The following is a 17921-nucleotide window of genomic DNA, read 5'->3' as shown; positions in this document are numbered from 1 at the left end:
GACACCCACCCTTGAGATATTTATAAGCATTTCTAAGGTTCCCTCTCAGCCTTCTCTTCTTCAGGCTAAACAAGCCCAGCTCCCTCAGCCTCTCCTCATAGGAGAGATGCTCCAGTCCCCTCATCATCCTCATAGCCCTCCGCTGGACTCTGTCCAGTAGCTCCTCATCTTTCTTGAAGTGGAAGCCCAGAACTGGACGCAGCACTGCAGATGGGACCTCACTAGGGCAGTGTAGAGGGGGAGGAGAACCTCCCTCAACCTGTTGGCCAGAGGCATCGCTCCTGGAGCATCAGTGCTCGCCATGCTGAAGCCCGACCGCGCCGGCTGGGTTTCACCAAGATGCGGGCTGGCGTGATGGCGCTGCCCGGAGCGGCTGTCGGCTGTGGGTACCACCCAGCCATCGCCTTCGGCTGGGCAGGGCCTGCGTCTCTTTTGGGATGGGGGATGTCTTGATGTGTCTATGATTTTTTTTTTTTTATTTTCTTCTGTGATTCTTATCAAGGAAGAGTGAGAGTACTTAATTAGGCTACATAGTCACTTAACTTGCAACGTATGATGTAATTAAATAGGCAAATTTTTATTTCTCATACCAGGAAGGAATTTTTTTCCAGAGTTTTGTTCTGTTGTTCTGTAATTGGGGCCACCCCGAAGGCTGTAAGTTCTAATTACCGAGGGCTTTTATTTAACAATCTTGTAATGTATATGTCACTGAGAAATTAAATCTGATTCTAGCTAGTGAAAAGGTCAGCCTAGAAATGTACTAGTATTAAGCTGTGGGGATCCAGTACTTTCATGAATATTAGTGCTGTACAGGACTTATACAGGGACAAAATCTTACGTATTTTAAGAGGGAACCAAACAGCCAAGATTGATGCCGTGTTTAGCAGTGCAATATAATTTCTCTTGGAAGCAGTAGACCAGTAATCTGGGAATTTTTGGCTGTCATCCTGCCGCTATTTGTGAGCAATTTTAATGTAGTAATTACATGTAGGGAAAATTGTTCACTAGATTGATGAGATAAATGGAAATTTATTTTTTTTTCTTATTTAGTTATCCAATATTTTTATTACACGCTTCTGGAAGCAATGGTATAAAATACAAGAATCTGGAACTGCGTCGCTCCTTAGAAATACTGGTATTTTGAAAGATTTGCTCACTGTAAGTTAAAGGCAGCTCATTAAACAAACAAATGAGCTGTCCTTAGAGCAATCAGTGTTTACTATTAACTGAGCAGCACAGTAAATAATGAATTGCAGGTAAGGAACTACAGATAAGTATTTGCAGTGAATTCAAATTACTTGACTTAAGCCTGAGGCGGAGAAAATCGACCATAAAGGTAGAAAAGGAGGGAGAAGGGGGGAGAAGGAGAAGGGAAGAGGAGGGGTCGTAAATGTAACGTTTGTTGTAGCGTACATGTTCCTTCGTTGTGCCGAGGAAAGGTTTTCTTCCGTAATCTTTTGCCCCCGCTCCCCGGCGCGAGGGATGCTGCAGCCCACTCCTGGTGGGAAGAAAGGGGGGTGTGGGATTCCTGGGGGAAAAGCAACAGCCGGCTGTGGTCTGATATCCAGCTCGCTGGCTTGGAGAGCAGAGCTGAGGCTTTTACCACCATCAAGATTTTGCAGGTTGCTCTCTGGCACATACTAGACTCCAGGAGAGCGTTGCGCTTTGGCACCAGCGGGACCGAAACCTGCCCGTAGCTGCCAAGTGCTTGCGCCTCTCCCTCCTTTCTTCCTCCAAATTGCTTAAGCAGTGAAATTGTTCCTTTGCTAGGAACTGGCACGAGATGAGAAATTTTGGGTTGGGGTTTAATCATCATAGGAGTGGAAGATCGTGCTGCCTGAAGTTTGGGTAGGCGGCTGCGTTTAAGGCCGGGATGGACGGGGTGTCTGGAGGACATCTGATGTTGCTCGTTTGGGAAGGGGCTCGGGGTTGTCTGGGTGCTGGAGATGAGAGGGAAGGTTGGTGATTTAATCAGAGACTCGGCAGTTTCAGCTGAGCTGTGGGCCTGAGGCTTGGTAGGACAGCCAGACGCGTGACAGCCATACAAAATGCCTAACGCTTGGCAGCCCTGTCTATACATCACCTTAAATAAGGTTAATCGCTTGACACGGGTCTCCTTGCTGGAGGACGTATGTCTCGACCTGTCCGTCTGCTAAGGACCATCACTGTCCAGAACGGGGCACAGGAGAGCGACTGGCTGAGTGGGACACGTCGGGGGAGGTGTTCATGATGTGTTAGGGGGAGATGTGCATGATGTGTTAGCCAGCCATAACATCTGCTGTCGCAACCAGCACAGCCAGGATAACGCCTCTGCTGCACCATTAAGGGCCATATATATATATATATATATTTCCCATTCCTATGTTTTATATATATATATAAGAATATATATATTCTTCCCATTCCTATGTTTTATATACATACAAAACATAGGAATGGGAAATTCTGTATATAGAAAAAAAAGGGAAAAATGTATATAGAACATAGGAATGGGAAAGGGAAGCTTATCTTGCTGAGTAGTTACCACGAGGTAAATACCTCCGCAAAGATACTGTTGCTTAATTGACATCACCCTGGGACTGTACCTCGTGGAAACTGCCATGGAGTGCAATGGCAGAGGTTACGTGCAGCTGCGGGGAGGTTTCCAAGCGGCCTTTGGAAGTACGCGGCTGCTGCGCGCGTCTCCAGCGCCGTTGGTCCCGAAGTGCTCGCTGCTTCCGAATGCTGCTGCTGTCGGGCCCCTGCATTAGTATTCAACGCAGGGAAAACGAGCGAGGAGCTAGACAGACCGACTAATTACCGCAGCCTGCAGAGGCAAGTCGTGCCATATCACATGATAAAGGATATCCTTTTTATTTAGTGTATCTCTTCTTTGCTGTGTGTCATTCTATTAAAAAAAAGGAAAAAGAAGGTGTGAGCGAACGGGTGTGGTTAAGGACTCCAGCTGTTTTCCTGTTTTTTTTCTTGAATTTAATCTGCATCTATACAATGCTTTGTAACACTTGTATAAAAAGAAACTTCCTGCTCCTCAGTCTACAGCCCTGCACACCTCCTGGAGTCTTACCTCCCCTTCCTCTGCTTGGCAGCCTGGCACGGGCTGCTCTGGTCCCCAGAGCTGTCAGCAGATGCTGGGAGAAGAGGGCTACGAGGATGATGAGGGGACTGGAGCATCTCTGCTATGAGGAAAGGCTGAGGGAGCTGGGCTTGTTCAGCCTGAAGAAGAGAAGGCTGAGAGGGGACCTTAGAAATGCCTATAAATATCTTCAGGGTGGATGTCAGGAGGACGGGGCCAGACTCTTTTCAGTGGTGCCCAGCAACAGGACAAAGGGCAACGGGCACAAACTGAAGCAGAGGAAGTTCTGTCTGAACATGAGGAAGAACTTCTTCCCTCTGAGTGTGATGGAGCCCTGGCCCAGGCTGCCCAGGGAGGTTGTGGAGTCTCCTTCTCTGGAGATATTCCAGACCCACCTGGACAAGGTCCTGTGCAGCCTGCTGTAGGTGACCCTGCTTCGGCAGGGGGTTGGACTGGGTGACCCACAGAGGTCCCTTCCAATCCCCACCGTTCTGTGATTCTGTGATTCTGCACCATCTGCAAGCAGCCACACTGGTCGGATTTTTGTGAGCCTAAATCGCGATTGTGTGGCCAGAGGGTTCGCTGTCTGAGCATCTGTTCCACTATCGATGACACAGATCTGGAGCATCTGCCAGGAGCAGGTAAGGCACGGCAGGAGAGCCCACAAGTTCTGCAGCCGTCAGGTGACTGCGGGCTGGGGCTGCGGGTCGTGTGTACCCTGCCATACAGCCCAGATTTTGTTGAATTGAGGTTCGCAGAGGTCTGTTGCTCACAAGTCAGAGCTGGGAGAAATCAAACGGAGGGAAATATCGACTGCCACAAAGCAGAACTTACTGATGTTGCCCAATTCTGCCTGATTTGCACCCAGACACGAGCAGGGGTGGCAGCTCAGCCAGTGGGTCCCTGGCCCCTCCAGTGCCCTTCTGCACTGTCCCCCTCTGCGGAGCGAGGCACTAAGCAGATTAGTCAGCTTCTTCCATCAGCGAACACTTGGCGCCTAAGATACTTAGAAGACATCTGTTTTTGAGCCGCATTTCTGACCAAATGAGGCTTATGTGATTATAGTGTCTGTCTCTTGTCCCCTCTTTGGCCAGTTTCAATCTTCAGCCAGGGATTTTGGTCTCAAAGACATGGACTTCCAGAAAGTTTTGATGAACTGGTGACTGAATGAGCAGAAATTATCCTGCTGATGCCTCTGGAGAAGGGGCCGCAGCACAACCTGTTGCTCATCTCCCCGAGACCACGCGAGAGGGAGCGTGCCGGGTAGAAGGGAAATCCCTGCTTCGTGCCCGTGTTTTGCAGAGCTCTGGCAAACCAACCCTCAGGAGCAAACCATCATGGCTGGGGGCTGTCCCTGCTCCAGCTGCAGCCAGCTGTGCTGCGCAAGGGCGAGCATCCCCAGCGCGCTGCCCGGCTCCCACCTCCCGCCTGCCCCCGTGTGCCAACTGCTCTCCCTGATCCCGGGGTTGCTTTCCTGATCCCTGGATTAACCGGGTCGTGGGTGCAAAGATACAAGAGCTGCGTGCGAGCCAGGCTGAGCCTGGAAATACGTTGCCGCGGTCGTACAGCTCTGCTTGTGGGCTCGGGGGCGTGAATCAGAGCCTGCCGTGCCGTGCGGGGCTGGGCTGCCGGCGGGTTGGTCCTCACCTCCAGCGCAGTAGCCTTGTCTTGAAAATTGCTCTTGCAAAATTGTTCTGACAGTTCTGAGGTCGAAATTCTCTGGAGACCGATGTCCTGTAAGTGCTGTGTTGTTAGAAGATGCAAAGGTACAAAACACATCTTATGCTGGTTGATATTTTGCTGAGATATTGTGAACGGTGCTGACGACTGAAATTCTCTGTACACCCACATTTGTAGAATTCTCTCTCTTTTATTCCTCTGCGAATTACCCGAAAATGCTCGTTAGAGCTGAATGTGTTTCCTTTTGGCAGCTGCCTGACATTTTTGCCTTGTAATGCAGAATCTAAGGAGGTATAATGGGTTGTGTAAAACCTGTGTATGGTAGTTCTGGGATTATGGAGGAAAAGTGAAGGGTTCGTGTTCTGGTCCTTATTAATGAACTAAACTAGATTGTGTCCTTTTTCAAACGTAAATGAAAGAAAAAAGACATATAAGATTTATGAACAAGGTCATTAGTCTACTGAATTTCTCTCATTAGATCTCTTACATTACTTTGCAACTTACACAACTCTCATTAGAAAAATTTATGAACTGGAATGATTACAAGTATACCATATTTTATGCCATCCCTACTTTTAATTGCAAAACAAAAGGTAATTATACTTCTGCGCTATAATGGATTTGTGCTTTTGTGCATGTATTTTTTTGTTACGAATTTAGTAGAGGACCTTCCCGAAGCCGGGGGATGAGGAGAGAGGAGAGGAAATTGTACCACTTGGTGCGATTTGCAATTTAGCTGCAAATGCTGAAGCGTCGCTTAAATTTAGTAACCTTGTTAGAGCCAAGTTGTTATTGCAAGCTAATATGGCTATTTCTTCTCCTCGCTAGCCTTTCCATTTCACATCCTTACATCTGATCTGAAGTGACGGTGAGAGGAAGCAGAAGGTAGCTCTCATTCTGTTTGGACTCCTTGTTTACAGAAGAGTGATGGAGATGCTGCTAAGCACCAAGGGGATCACCATATGCCTGTTTTTCTTTGTACTGAGTTTGGCAGCAGCTATTGAAATACCATTATCAGGTGAGCTGTAGCTATTTAATGAAAGCTTTGCTGTTTTGTTTTGGTATCCACCCCCCCACCCCCCCCTCTTTTTTTTTAACCTTTCCCCAAAGAATAAAATATTAAATCCTGCTTTTCACTGTTCCATTTTGAATTTAATTCTGCCAGAACATGGCCTTTGGGAAATTCAGATGCGATAAAAATGTAAGCTATTTTGTTTGGACCTGTTTAAACGTAGCAGTAAACTTGTCTAGTAACATATATCTGATGGTTGCCATCCAACACACCGCTTAGCTCCGAGGGTTTGGTTTTATCCTTCACGTAAATTCCTCATTCTGGCCCTGAATCTCCCTGAAGCTTGTTTGATGTACATATACGCTTACGTACTTGTCTTGCAACCTGCCATTTCAGACTGAAAAAGGAGCAAGCGTGTGTCTCGGGGCGTACATTAGTCCCCAGAGAAGCATTTCCTACGCCTGATGTACTGCCCTGGGAGCACCTCCGTTACCCCTCTCTGGCGATGATGCATTCAAACTGCCTGTTTACACGGCTGGTGTGGTTTCAGGACATGTTCAAAATACTGGATGAGGCTCACAGGGGACAGGGCGATGAAAGCCAGTGGACCCACTGCCTGGAGTACAGCCCAGACCTCCCAAGCTTTGCGTTTTTCAGATATAAATAGACCAGGAGGATTACAAACTGCAGGTTTTCTGGGGCGAAAAAACCCACAACAAAGCAAAACTCAGCAATACTGGGGTTTGAATGAATTATGGTGGGGATAAATAAATAAATAAACCTCAGGAAAAAGAGATGTAGGTTCTAGGCAGGGCTTTGGGTGCTGTAACCTCAGAGCAGGACACGGACCAGTGTCAGGGCATCATGTGGACCTGCCGCGAGCTTTTAGCACTCTGGAGTCTGCCAACAGCCCTGGCTGCAAAGGAGGAGGCAATCAAGCAGGTTTACAGGATATTTTTCGAAAGCTGTCTGAACTTTTTTAACAGCAATTGGAAGTAGAAGCTTTTTGAAGGAAGGTACAGCAGTAGCTCCTTGTGTTTAAATAAAGCAAAAATGGTGCTGTGACTGTGAAGTGCAGGACAAACTGGGCATCCTCTGCTTCGAAGCACCTACACAGGGGAACCGTCTAGTCCTTAATTTGCTTTAATGAAGCATTTTGTATTTTAATAAAAAGGAATTATGTCTGATCAGTGAAGCTGGTGGGCTTGGAAGTGTTTGGCTTTGGGACCACACGGTATGGCAAGACACCATGTTTCGCTGCAGCTTTGAGCTCCCTGGACTGAAGAGACACCAAACGAGCACGTTAATTTTCTTCCTGGCTGTTTATAACAATGCGATGATCCTGTTAGCCCCAGCTCCGCTGCGGGGAGCATTCTCCCTGGTGTGGCTCTGTTTCACAGACATTCGCAACACTTTAATTCCCTTGGAAAAAAAATAAAGTTAGCGAAACATCATTGCGTGACGGCGTGACTGGTAACGGCTCTTCCCCTGCTGTACCCTGGAGGGGGTATTAAGGCATCTTCGCAGTCCACGGATTTCCCAGCAGTTTTATCCCAGATGGCTGCCCTGGGAGATTGTGGAGTCTCCTTCTCTGGAGATATTCAAGACCCGCCTGGACAAGGTCCTCTACAGTCTGCTGTAGGTGACCCTGCTTCGGCAGGGGGTTGGACTAGTTGACCCACAGAGGTCCCTTCCAACCCCAAACATTCTGTGATTCTGTGGAGACAGCAGTTTGCTACTTCACCTGTGGGTATCTGTGCCTAGATTAAAAAGCCAGTTATTGACTTCACCACTGAATCAATTTACCAGTCCACAGGCCCATGCTTTGGCTTTAGCGTGGCCCCAGCTCTCCTCTGCCCGGCATGGTTGGTCGTACGTGGAGGTGTGTGCAGGTGATGCCCGGAGCAGTTGGCTGAAAGCAGTCAGTGCTGTCGAGCCTTCGCCTGGCTGCTGAGGCCATGGTAGCGTTCAGTTTTGGGAGCAGAGACTATTGTGAATGCCAGGAAGATGATGGTGATCACCCTTGTTTTTTTACAGCAAGCCTCACTCTTTGGAGGACTAAGGCAATCCTGACATTGTCCCTTTCAAAGAAAGGACCTGGGCAGAGCACAGTTCCTCTCAAACAGCGTTTTAACCCGGTACCTCTTTGTGTTTAGTTGCGCAGCTTCCAACAATCACGGAGCAATCGCACACCCAGGTTGCCTACCCTTTCGATGAGGACTTTACAGTTAAATGTGAAGCTAGAGGAAACCCACAGCCCATGTGAGTACTGCTTTCATCTGGAGAAGCGAGCAGAAATTCGGTTTGCTTTTAGCCTTTGCCAAACATTGTTCTGGTTCTGAGGAGGGGAAGAGTAGCTGGTGCGTGGTAACCTGCTCATCATTGTAAGGTGGGGTTAAGGTTTGGGTTTCCATTCAGGTTCTTCGCTTCCACTCAGTCTGTGGATAGATATCAAAACGCCTTTTTCTTGTTGGAGATGTTTCTTTTTTCGAGCATGTGCTGAGTTCACCCTGTGATTTAAAAAACTTCTCTGGGCTGTGCTGCAAAAGCTAGGAGGTGGGTAGTGGTCATCGAAGGGTCCCAGCTGCTCTTCTGCCTTTTCCACAGCAACCCTAAAAACACCAAGCACATTAAACTGTGTATTAGAGATCATATTTGCATTTTATCAGATACCTTGTCTGCACCTGACATCATCACGGCCATGGTGATGTTAGAAATACACACGTAAGGAGTTATTAAAATAAGTATCCAAAGGTAAGCTTTATTTATTTTACTCCAGCATAGAAAGGAAAAAAGATTTTTAATGAAAATGTGATTGACAAAAATGTAATAAGAACATAGTGAAAGCTTCTCCTGAGAGTTTTGCCACCTGATGGTGTGTGGGTTAAATTAATAACTGGTTTGCATGTCATTTTTACTCTGTAATCTTTCCTTTCTTTTTTCTCTCTGCAACACGATTTAAACTTGCTTAGAAAAGGCAGTTGTTACGTTGATATCGAGTCGGTTTGATTGTTTTTATTTGAGCTCTGAATGGAGATGTGTAGTGCGATAACAAATTTCCTCTGTTTCGCTGTTTGTCAGTGGATCAATGAGAAGTTTTCTGGTATATTGAAATGGATGTGATCATGCTGGGTAGGCACTAGGACCCCATATTCCCCCCCATAGAGTCGCAAGGCAGTTTTGCCAATACTAGTGAAGTGCCAAGACATAGTTTTCTGTTCACATTAATTTATTCTCTTAAAACATTGCCAAGTATTGAAAAAGGTATGTTTCCACGAAATGCATGTTATACTGTAATTTCCAGCTGTCAGCTTTCGAATCAGTCTAGCCCAATTTCAAGCCGCCTGAGACTTCCAGATACATAAACTATGACCAATATGTCAGCACTCATCAAAATCAAACCCCGGGAGCGTCAAAACTACAAGTGATTCTCCGTGAAGACCAGGAGAAACCCAGTAGAGTCGTCTCGGGTTGCTCCTGGGTGCAGCCATGGTATCTCCTATGGATGGTGAGACCAGCTCCTGTCAATCCTTGCCCATCAGAAGTACCAGCTCTCCTACAGACACAGATTTTTCACAGACCTCTGGTTCCTTTCGCTGTGTGGCTCTTGCAGATGGTCGCTCTGATTTTTTGTCCTTGCCTTAAGCTTGGTATTCTTATTTCATGTCACAATCAGTTACCCAAAAGTGAAGTGTTCGATAGGAGAGACATGCCCAACAGCTAACCCAAGTTGTAGTAGCACAGTGGTCATTTTACCGTCCAACACTCTCCTCTTATACCAGGCTTTTCCTTTCATTTTAATAGTATGTTATTGCACCCATATTTGCCACTGGTTTTGTACCATAGTGCTCTCTGTTCTGTGACCTGTCTTTTGTAAAACTCATGTTATTTTCCAGCTTCAACTGGACGAAAGATGGAAAGCCATTCGATTTATTATCTGACCCGAGGATAATTGTGTCTAACAACTCTGGAACATTTGTGATTCAAAACCGTGGAATCATCACCAACTTTCAAGGGAAATATCGTTGCTATGCATCCAATGTGCTAGGAACTGCCATGTCAGAAGAAATCGAGCTAATTGTTCCAAGTAAGGGCTTCTGCTTTGCTGTTGGTTTGGTTTTTCAGGTGGAAACTGTTCCCTCAAATTAAATGGGAAAGAACTGGTTACTAATGTGGTATATGGTGAGACATGGGCTGTCCAGTGAGTATTGGAAGGAAAAACTCCGTGTGCTGCCTGGAATGTTTTTATTTCATTCCTGCTTCTGAGGACAGAAATAGAATTTCAGTGCAAGATTTCAGACAATACCACTATACTGCCAAGTCCTTATGGGTGTCCAAGTGCTGGTACTGACGCTGCTTACCAACTTTAATTAATACAAATGCCACTGGGTAAATAAGGTATATGTTTTCCCAGATATATTAATTTGTGAAACATTTATTGTTTGCTTTTGCTTTCTGAGTATCATCTGCCTCGCTTTGCCTCTAGAGGGTGGGTTAGTGGGTAAATTAGTACGAACTTTTTAATAGCCATCTCAGGAGAGCTGAATGTTCAATGACAGAAAATTATTATTTGCTTTGACTTGGCTATAAAATGCCTTTATAAAGCACTTGCTGTGTCTTTGCCGTAAAACCCATAAGAATTCTTTTCTGATTTGTATTTGCTTAGAGCCGCTATTTGCTCTTGTGATGCTTCCTCTTCTAATACTTTTTCTGTAAAGAAGAAGGCATAAATATTGATGAGGGTTGTAGTCTGGTAAATTCTCTACCTAATCTGGGGAGAGACGGTGTGTTTGTGAGCTGATGCCAGCACATCATGAAAAGACAGAAATTAAAATATTTGGAGAGGTAAAACAAATAGCAGAAAAAATGGCAGAGTAGCTATCTTAACTGCAGTACAGTGGTTGAAAGATATCAGCTCTTCATGAAAGGGTGGAAATAGTGGCATAGATCATGAAATAGTATTAGAAATGTGTTAAAAATAAGAAATGTAGTGGGCAATAAAGGAATAGGAAGTCATTGTCAGAGAAAACAAAATTGGTTTGAGCCAAATCACTTTGGGGAAGCATTTTAAAAGCCACGATGTGAGTTTGGGGAAACTCCTGAGTTAAAGTTGGAGTGATCTCTCTAATACTGGAGAATTTTATTTGATAAAGAATTAGGAATCACGTGATGCTTTTACATTCCAAACATTTATTGGAATGCAAATGCTGTTGATAGCCATAAGACTGTAATATTTCAGCTTTGCAACCGCAACTAAGCACCCGGAAATTGGGAGGACAATGAGGTCTCCATCTCAGATCAAGGAACATGAAACTGGAAGCTGAGGGGAAGGATGGGACAAATAGCAGCTTATTACTGCGAAGTAGCAACCGATGCAAATGTTGGAAAGCTCAAGGGGAAGCGATCCAATCAACTGCGAGTTCATTAGTCTGATGTCAGCAGTGTTCAGGGTTTGGTATAAATACTCAGAGGGAGAATAATTATTAAAGACCTGGAGCTGAATGGAAAATGAAATCAAAAATACAGTTGTGAAAATTACTGGTCTTGGAAGTGTGTCCTTCCGTCGTTAGCACAGAGGAAGGGCAGAGGGGGAAATGGGTGGTTTTAAGGACCAGGGTCATAGGAGTGGAATGGAATTTATTGATACAAAGTTCAGGGTTGTGATTAGGACAACGTTGACACAGCCAGCTTTGTACCAAAACATTTAAACACTTGTAGTTTGGAAGTAGCATAGGAAGACGAAGACACAGTTGGTCTTAAATTCAGGAAGTATATGAAATTAGAAGAGCAAAATTTGAAGAAGAACCTTCCTTGTGGAAGCAGAAAGGACAACAAGCTTCACTGGTTCCACGATGGAGCAGGGTGAGAACATGAAGCAGACTGTACAGTGTCGTCAAGTGGCATAGAAGAAGAGAATCAACAGTGCAGTGGGGTTGTTTTCAGACTAGATCCTGCATTTCCAAGTTCCTACACTATTTTATTATCGGGTATCTGAAAGGATTGGGCACATGTGGAATACGTGTGTCCACATGGCAGGGGATATCTCCATAGTCTCTCGGCCTTTGCAGTGACAAGGGTGGGCACCCTAGCTACAAAAACCTGCCCCTTGCAGGTCAGTGCAGATGAAACAGGCTGTGAGAAACATGCATCATAATTAGTGTCTTTTTTTTTATCACAGGAAACAATCCTGAGAAGTATTTTCGATATAGCCAGGCAGGGAGTGTCACGGGACTGTGGTCACACTGGAAATAAGATACATCGCAGGCGCTGCGAAAGTTCCTGGGAGAGGGCTGCTAAGGATGCCGTGTAAATGTATTGTAATGAGCGCTCCTCAGAAAAGACAGGATTTATTTTTCCTTTCAGCCAGTTTCATGGATTTTTTCCTTGGGAAATCTATTTCACATTGTGCTGTCTTGCATCGTGTTCCCTAATGCAGTAGCTTGATGTTTGGTGAGGAGTTACCAAGATTGCCTGTATTGCTGTGTGGTTTAGTCTCTACCAATCTGCAGTTGCTTTAAGGGAATATCATTCCTGAGTGGAGAAGAACTGCACAACGTTCCTAAAGGTCAGCAAGTTGAAGTTGATTGAGCTAACGATGTAAGCTGGCTCCACAAGTAGGACAGTGCAGCTATGTACCTGATGTCAGCTGGAGTTTGAGGCAGGAACAGGAGGGTGATGCAGTTGCTCGGAGCTGTAGACAGGACATAGTTATTCACTTTAGAGTCTAGCCAGGCAGTGGGGTTAATATAACTTCTCTTAAGCCAAGTGTCTCAGACTCATTAATTTTCAGAGTTCAAGACCTCCGTGTCATGTTTCACTGAAGGTGTATCACCTCCAGCAGCAGAATATTCTGATACTCCATTCCTACTGAGCCAAAAAAGTTGCTTAAATATGGAAAACAAGAACAAGTTTGTGTCTGTATCTGGGATTATTGAATCTGTAGTCAAGGCAGATAATTTTGCTTGTAATGAAAAATTGTCTGTAGTAGCTTGAGTAGATATTTAATATACTGGGAGTAGTTAGCAACAAATTAATTGAGAAGTTATGAACGTGGTTGTTACCAAATGCAAGAGGAATTTTAGTGCCAATACATGCGAAGTCCTAAATGGTACAGATAATATATTAGAGGGATTTACCCGACTCCCACACTTTTTAAGGCACATTTACTTTTATTCAGACTCTTCTGTCATAAATTCTTTCATTTAATGGTGCAATGTAGATGCTGCAAATTAAATCAGGATTCAGAGAGAAGACACCTTTGATTTTCTGAAGTGCTGGATAGTCTACGACTGTGCTGAAGTGAAAGAGCTGCTGGTGCACAGATCCGCTGTAAATCAGGCAATAGCTGACACCGAAGAGTTTGGGATGAATTACCTCTATTCACCCTCAAGTTTTGAAGGAGAGGCTGGTACATGTGAGATCACTACATGCATTCATGGTAATGATGCAGAGGTGGCAGTGCTTTGCCAGCTGTATTCAACTAAAATGTAAGCTACTTGGCAAGTCACTATGCCCATGAAGCGAAGAAAAGCCCAGCAAGTCAGACTAGGCCAGTTTTTTTCATAAATCACGTTTACACTGCAGGAGGAGAATACTGAGTCTGTAAGGAAAGTAAGGATGCTGCTGAAAAGGAGAACAAAAGACTGTTTACTCACAGTAGTCATTCCAGAAAAGCAATAGAAATGTCAGCAGAAATGATCATTAAATGTCACCTACACAATGAAAATACCACACTTCCCCTATATATGATGACATTAAGGAGAGGGGGGAAGAATGGGGTCTGAGGATCTCTATATGTGTGCATCGTTTACGAAGTCCAGATTGTTACAAGATACAGGCAGCATGAAAATGAGTTTCACTGGTGAGAACGCAGACCTCGACTACCCTCCTCCTCATTTAGGGAATCTGTTGCTCGAATTACTGAGTAGGCCCAATGCCAGAGGAAGGAGAAAAAGTATGGTTTAAACTTCTTTAATTAACTGTAGTGTAAAAGACTCCTCATGGTAGACTGCATAAAGATTTATGCTTAGTATTTCTAAAGCAGTGGCTCTAAAAGACCGAAGATCTGAGGATGGAAACATAGCCTAAACGTAAAATCGCCCACTGGCAGGCTGCGCTATGCCAATGATGCCAGTTCTAGAATTCCCACAGAAAGCAAAACCTGTGTTAATATTCAGATAAACAGATGTGAATGTTGTGAAGTCATTGAAAGATATTGGGCTGATACTCAAGTAGGAGAACTCAGTGACATGCTTTGGGAAGGCAGTCAATATTGTCTTTTTGGAAGAGAAAACAAAAGAGGGTAACTCACTGAGACATGGCAGGCAGGGGGAATAAAACTTCAACCTCTTGCCTGCTAAACCAGTGCCCTATACCTTTGACAACATTTCCGGCCGTCTAAATCGTTGGGATCACTGTGACGGTTGCCAGTGACCATCATTTTGGAAAGGGCGATAGATTTACATAGCAATAAGGACTGTCCCTGAGTCCATCGCAGAAGCTTCTTTGAGAGCAAGTGGACTGACAGCCACGGCCTTCCTGACAGCCAGACTTCCGTAACTTTTTCAATTTAATGCAGCAATTAAAAAAATCCATAAATAAGCAGGATCATATCTCATAAGCAGTTCAAAGACTGCAATGAAAATTACAGGTTTAACTGTAATTACTGCATATACTTATGGATCAGAATAGCAATTGATGTACTGGGATGGTTACTGGAAGCTGCCCAAGTTGTATTTGGTACCATTTTTTGTATTTTGTAGCCGATGACTGCATCTTTATGATTCTTTTGTACGTTGGGCTGTTCACTGCACAAGACATATATCTGTATAACAAATCAGTCAGGCGCTAATTAAAGTGTCTGAGGAGCTGGGAATTTTCAGGTTATAGAAACTTCTTGACTTTCCACTTTCCCTCGCTTCTTGCATCCTTTAAGGATTTATTTGCATGGAAGAACTTAAGAATAGCCATGGTGGGTCAGGCTAAGCATCCACGTAGCCCGGGACACACCTGCAACAGCATCCACAGAGAAGATTATAAAAACAGACCTGGTGTATAGTGATGTTTTCCTATGATAGTTTCCCAAAATGTTTGCTGATAGCTGATTTAACATGAGTTGAATCCCGTTTTACACCAGCTGCTGGTAGAAACCAGACACAGGGGTCTCAAGGACTTGAAACTCTTTCGCTTCAGTTCAATTTCTCAACACTTTACCTAGAAACACGTAAAATAGCGGATGGAATGGGCTCCATTCTCGTCTAAACTGGTATAAATTGCCATACTATATACAGCTGTAGTTGTGTGAAGTCACTGTAGTTCAGCAGTAGGATAAAAACTAAGCTGTAGGACAAAGCATGCTCCTGGGTACCTGAGTAAACCTGAAGCAATCCTGCTGGGGACTGGAGTACCCCAACTCTGGTTGCTCTGTTTCTGAATCTGTACTACTGAATTCAAATTTAGATTTTATATTGCATTGTGTTGGTCTCCCTCCTGTTTGCTTTTAGTTGTGATACTGCGTTTTCTGGACAGATAAGAAGTAGGAGAGAGTGACCCAGACTCCTTCCTGAAATTTCGCCAGCCAGCCTAATCCTAATGTGGGCTCCCCAGTTCAAGAAAGATGAGGAGCTACTGGAGAGAGTTCAGCGGAGGGTTACGAGCATGATGAGGGTACTGGAGCATCCCTGCTATGAGGAAAGGCTGAGGGAGCTGGGCTTGTTTAGCCTGAAGAAGAGAAGGCTGAGAGGGAACCTTAGAAATGCCTCTAAATATCTACAGGGTGGGTGTCAGAAGGATGGGGCCAGACTCTTTTCAGTGGTACCCAGTGACAGGACAAGGGGCAACAGGCTCAAACTGAAGCAGAGGAAGCTCCAGCTGAACACGAGGAAGAACTTCTTCCCTCTGAGGGTGACGGAGCTCTGGAACAGGCTGCCCAGGGAGGCTGTGGAGTCTCCTTCTTTGGAGATATTCAAGACCCGCCTGGACATGGTCCTGTGCAGCCTGCTGTGGGTGACCCTGCTTCGGCAGGGGGGTTGGACTGGGTGACCCACAGAGGTCCCTTCCAACCCCCACCATTCTGGGATTCTGTGATTTGCCAGTGGTATTTCAGCCTAATCTCAAGTACAGTTCGGTCATTAAACTTTGAGTCACCCCAGGGATTAAACAGAGCCTGGTTCCTTACACAAATGACTCCGGGCACTGATAATCTTTCATTTCCATGGTTTACATGCTGTCAGAGCCCTGTAACTCTGTTTTTTGAGTGCTGTACAGCCTTCACAAGAAATTAATAGTCGGGCAGTGAAGCCTTTCCCAAGACCGTTTTGCGAGCTTTATATGTCACGGTAGGCTTTTAGAAGATGTCTCCGTAGCAGAAGTCAGGTGTGCAGGGGCTGTTTCATACGTGCCACTTGATTGCTTGTGTCGTGAGAGCCGTCCTGCTGGCACTGGAGCAAGCCTTGCTCAGAGTCATTAAATAATGGTCTTCTCCCCTGTGTTACGGAGATGTGAGAGGCAGCACTTGGAGCTATGCTGCATTCGCTGTCCTCTCTCGTTATATCTGTGCGTGGGGAATTGCATGAAAGATTGACATGACAGTTTTAATGGTATCTCTGCAAAGAGATCAATTGGTTGTAAATTTTACAGTGTCCCTGTGCTGCGTTGATAACTCCATGCAGTATGAAACACTTCCGTGACACGATTAATCTCGTATGATACTTTCGAGCTTAATTCGGTTGTGATAGTTTCTGTGATCAGCCACAAATCAGTAGTGATTGATTCTGGAATATCCACTAATTAAACAGAGGAACTCTGCAAAAAAAAATAAATTTCCATATATATATATATACTGAAGACAAACATGCAAGATGTAATGTGTAATGTGATATTAGTTGCTTAGTTTTAGTAAATCTCCTCATGCAGAATTCAGAAGCAGTTATTTTTCTGGTCTTTAAGACCAGTGGGACCCCAGCAAGAAAATATGCTTGTCAGAAGTTTTGGCTCAGGAATTTATCATGAAAATGGAGTTTTCCAACTTCAAGCGTTCAGAACACTCAAAGTTATACAATGAGAGGAAAATCAAAGTTTTTTGATGGTTTTCACAATGAAGAAAGTGAAACAAAACAGCACGGAAGAACCCAGAAGCCCCAACCATCTGTAGTTCAAGTACTTGTTAGAGATGGAGGACACTGGGGTTCACATTGCTGTCTCCTCCCCCACTGGGGACCAGGGCAGACATCTGGGCCATGCTTTGGAGATGAATGTCTGCGCTCCCAGCTAGTGACACCAAGGCCATGATTTTTCCTTGTCTCCTGGTGGGACTTTCTACATTTTTGTATAATTCTGTAATTGCTGGCTGCAGAAATTGACTGAGAAGATCAGTGGTTATGGCACCCAACTGATATGGGAGACCCAGATTTAATTGTCCCAAATTAGGCAGAAAATGGGTTTGAACAAGAGTTTCCAGTGTCCTAGATGAGTGAGCTCGCTGTTGGTCTATTTTCTGGTGTCTTTGGTTTAGTCAGAAATGCCTTATCCTTCACCTGATCCAGCTTTCTTAAAGTTTTGTTAGGAGCAATGTGCTTTTGGGAATAAGCAAGCTTTAGATCAACAAATTGGCTTTTTCCTACTGGAAAGTGTTCCACCTCTCCAGCAGTCAGCAGATGTATTTTCTAGGGCTTGAAGACTATAGGTTATTGAATGTACTGAGTTTGAATAGATAGTTCCTTTGCTATCTGAAATGTCACCTACAGAGTGGGTAATGCTCATTAGCTTAATTTTGCCTCTCTTAAGAATTCTTAATGTATTAATAATCCTCCTGGAGATAAAATCTATGCACAATCTGCATTCAGGCAATCAGTGTTATAATGATTGCTTCTTTTTATGTTTACTAATCCCACAATGTATAAAGTCTCCTCAGAGTCCTGGCCCTGCGTTTCTCTTCGGTGTGACCCCTGCAATGTGACACTGCAGCTGCCCCACGGAGCTGCTGGACCACTGGTGTTTCAGATTGGTTGTTCGCTATCAGAGCTCCCTGTCATGACTCGAACACCGGGATGGGGGTGTTCGCCGTGCCAGTTTATGCTGCACACCCAGGATGCTTTCATTCCTTTGCTGTTTAATTGCTGTTAATTTTGCTGTTCAGCGCTGTTGCCTGAACTGAAA

The 17921-nt window shown here is 44.8% G+C and overlaps 1 protein-coding gene across 9 annotated transcripts in view; it reads left to right on the top strand.

Moving 5' to 3' along the window:
* The window catches only part of CHL1 (cell adhesion molecule L1 like), a 144020-nt gene that overhangs the window by 76555 nt on the left and 49544 nt on the right, over positions 1-17921 (top strand). For all 9 annotated transcript variants that reach the window (XR_012765223.1, XM_075432494.1, XM_075432486.1 and 6 more), the window contains 3 exons: positions 5582-5771; positions 7922-8027; positions 9662-9852. Coding sequence is in view for 8 of the 9 variants with exons in the window: in XM_075432494.1 (XP_075288609.1) it covers positions 5681-5771; positions 7922-8027; positions 9662-9852 (388 nt within the window). In the remaining variant the exon portion in view is untranslated. The remainder of the gene's footprint in view (positions 1-5581; positions 5772-7921; positions 8028-9661; positions 9853-17921) is intronic.

This window comes from Opisthocomus hoazin, chromosome 11 (assembly GCF_030867145.1).
Source record: "Opisthocomus hoazin isolate bOpiHoa1 chromosome 11, bOpiHoa1.hap1, whole genome shotgun sequence".
Classification (NCBI taxonomy): domain Eukaryota; kingdom Metazoa; phylum Chordata; class Aves; order Opisthocomiformes; family Opisthocomidae; genus Opisthocomus; species Opisthocomus hoazin.
Note: the sequence above shows the minus strand (reverse complement) of the source record. Positions and strands in the feature narration are given on the sequence as shown.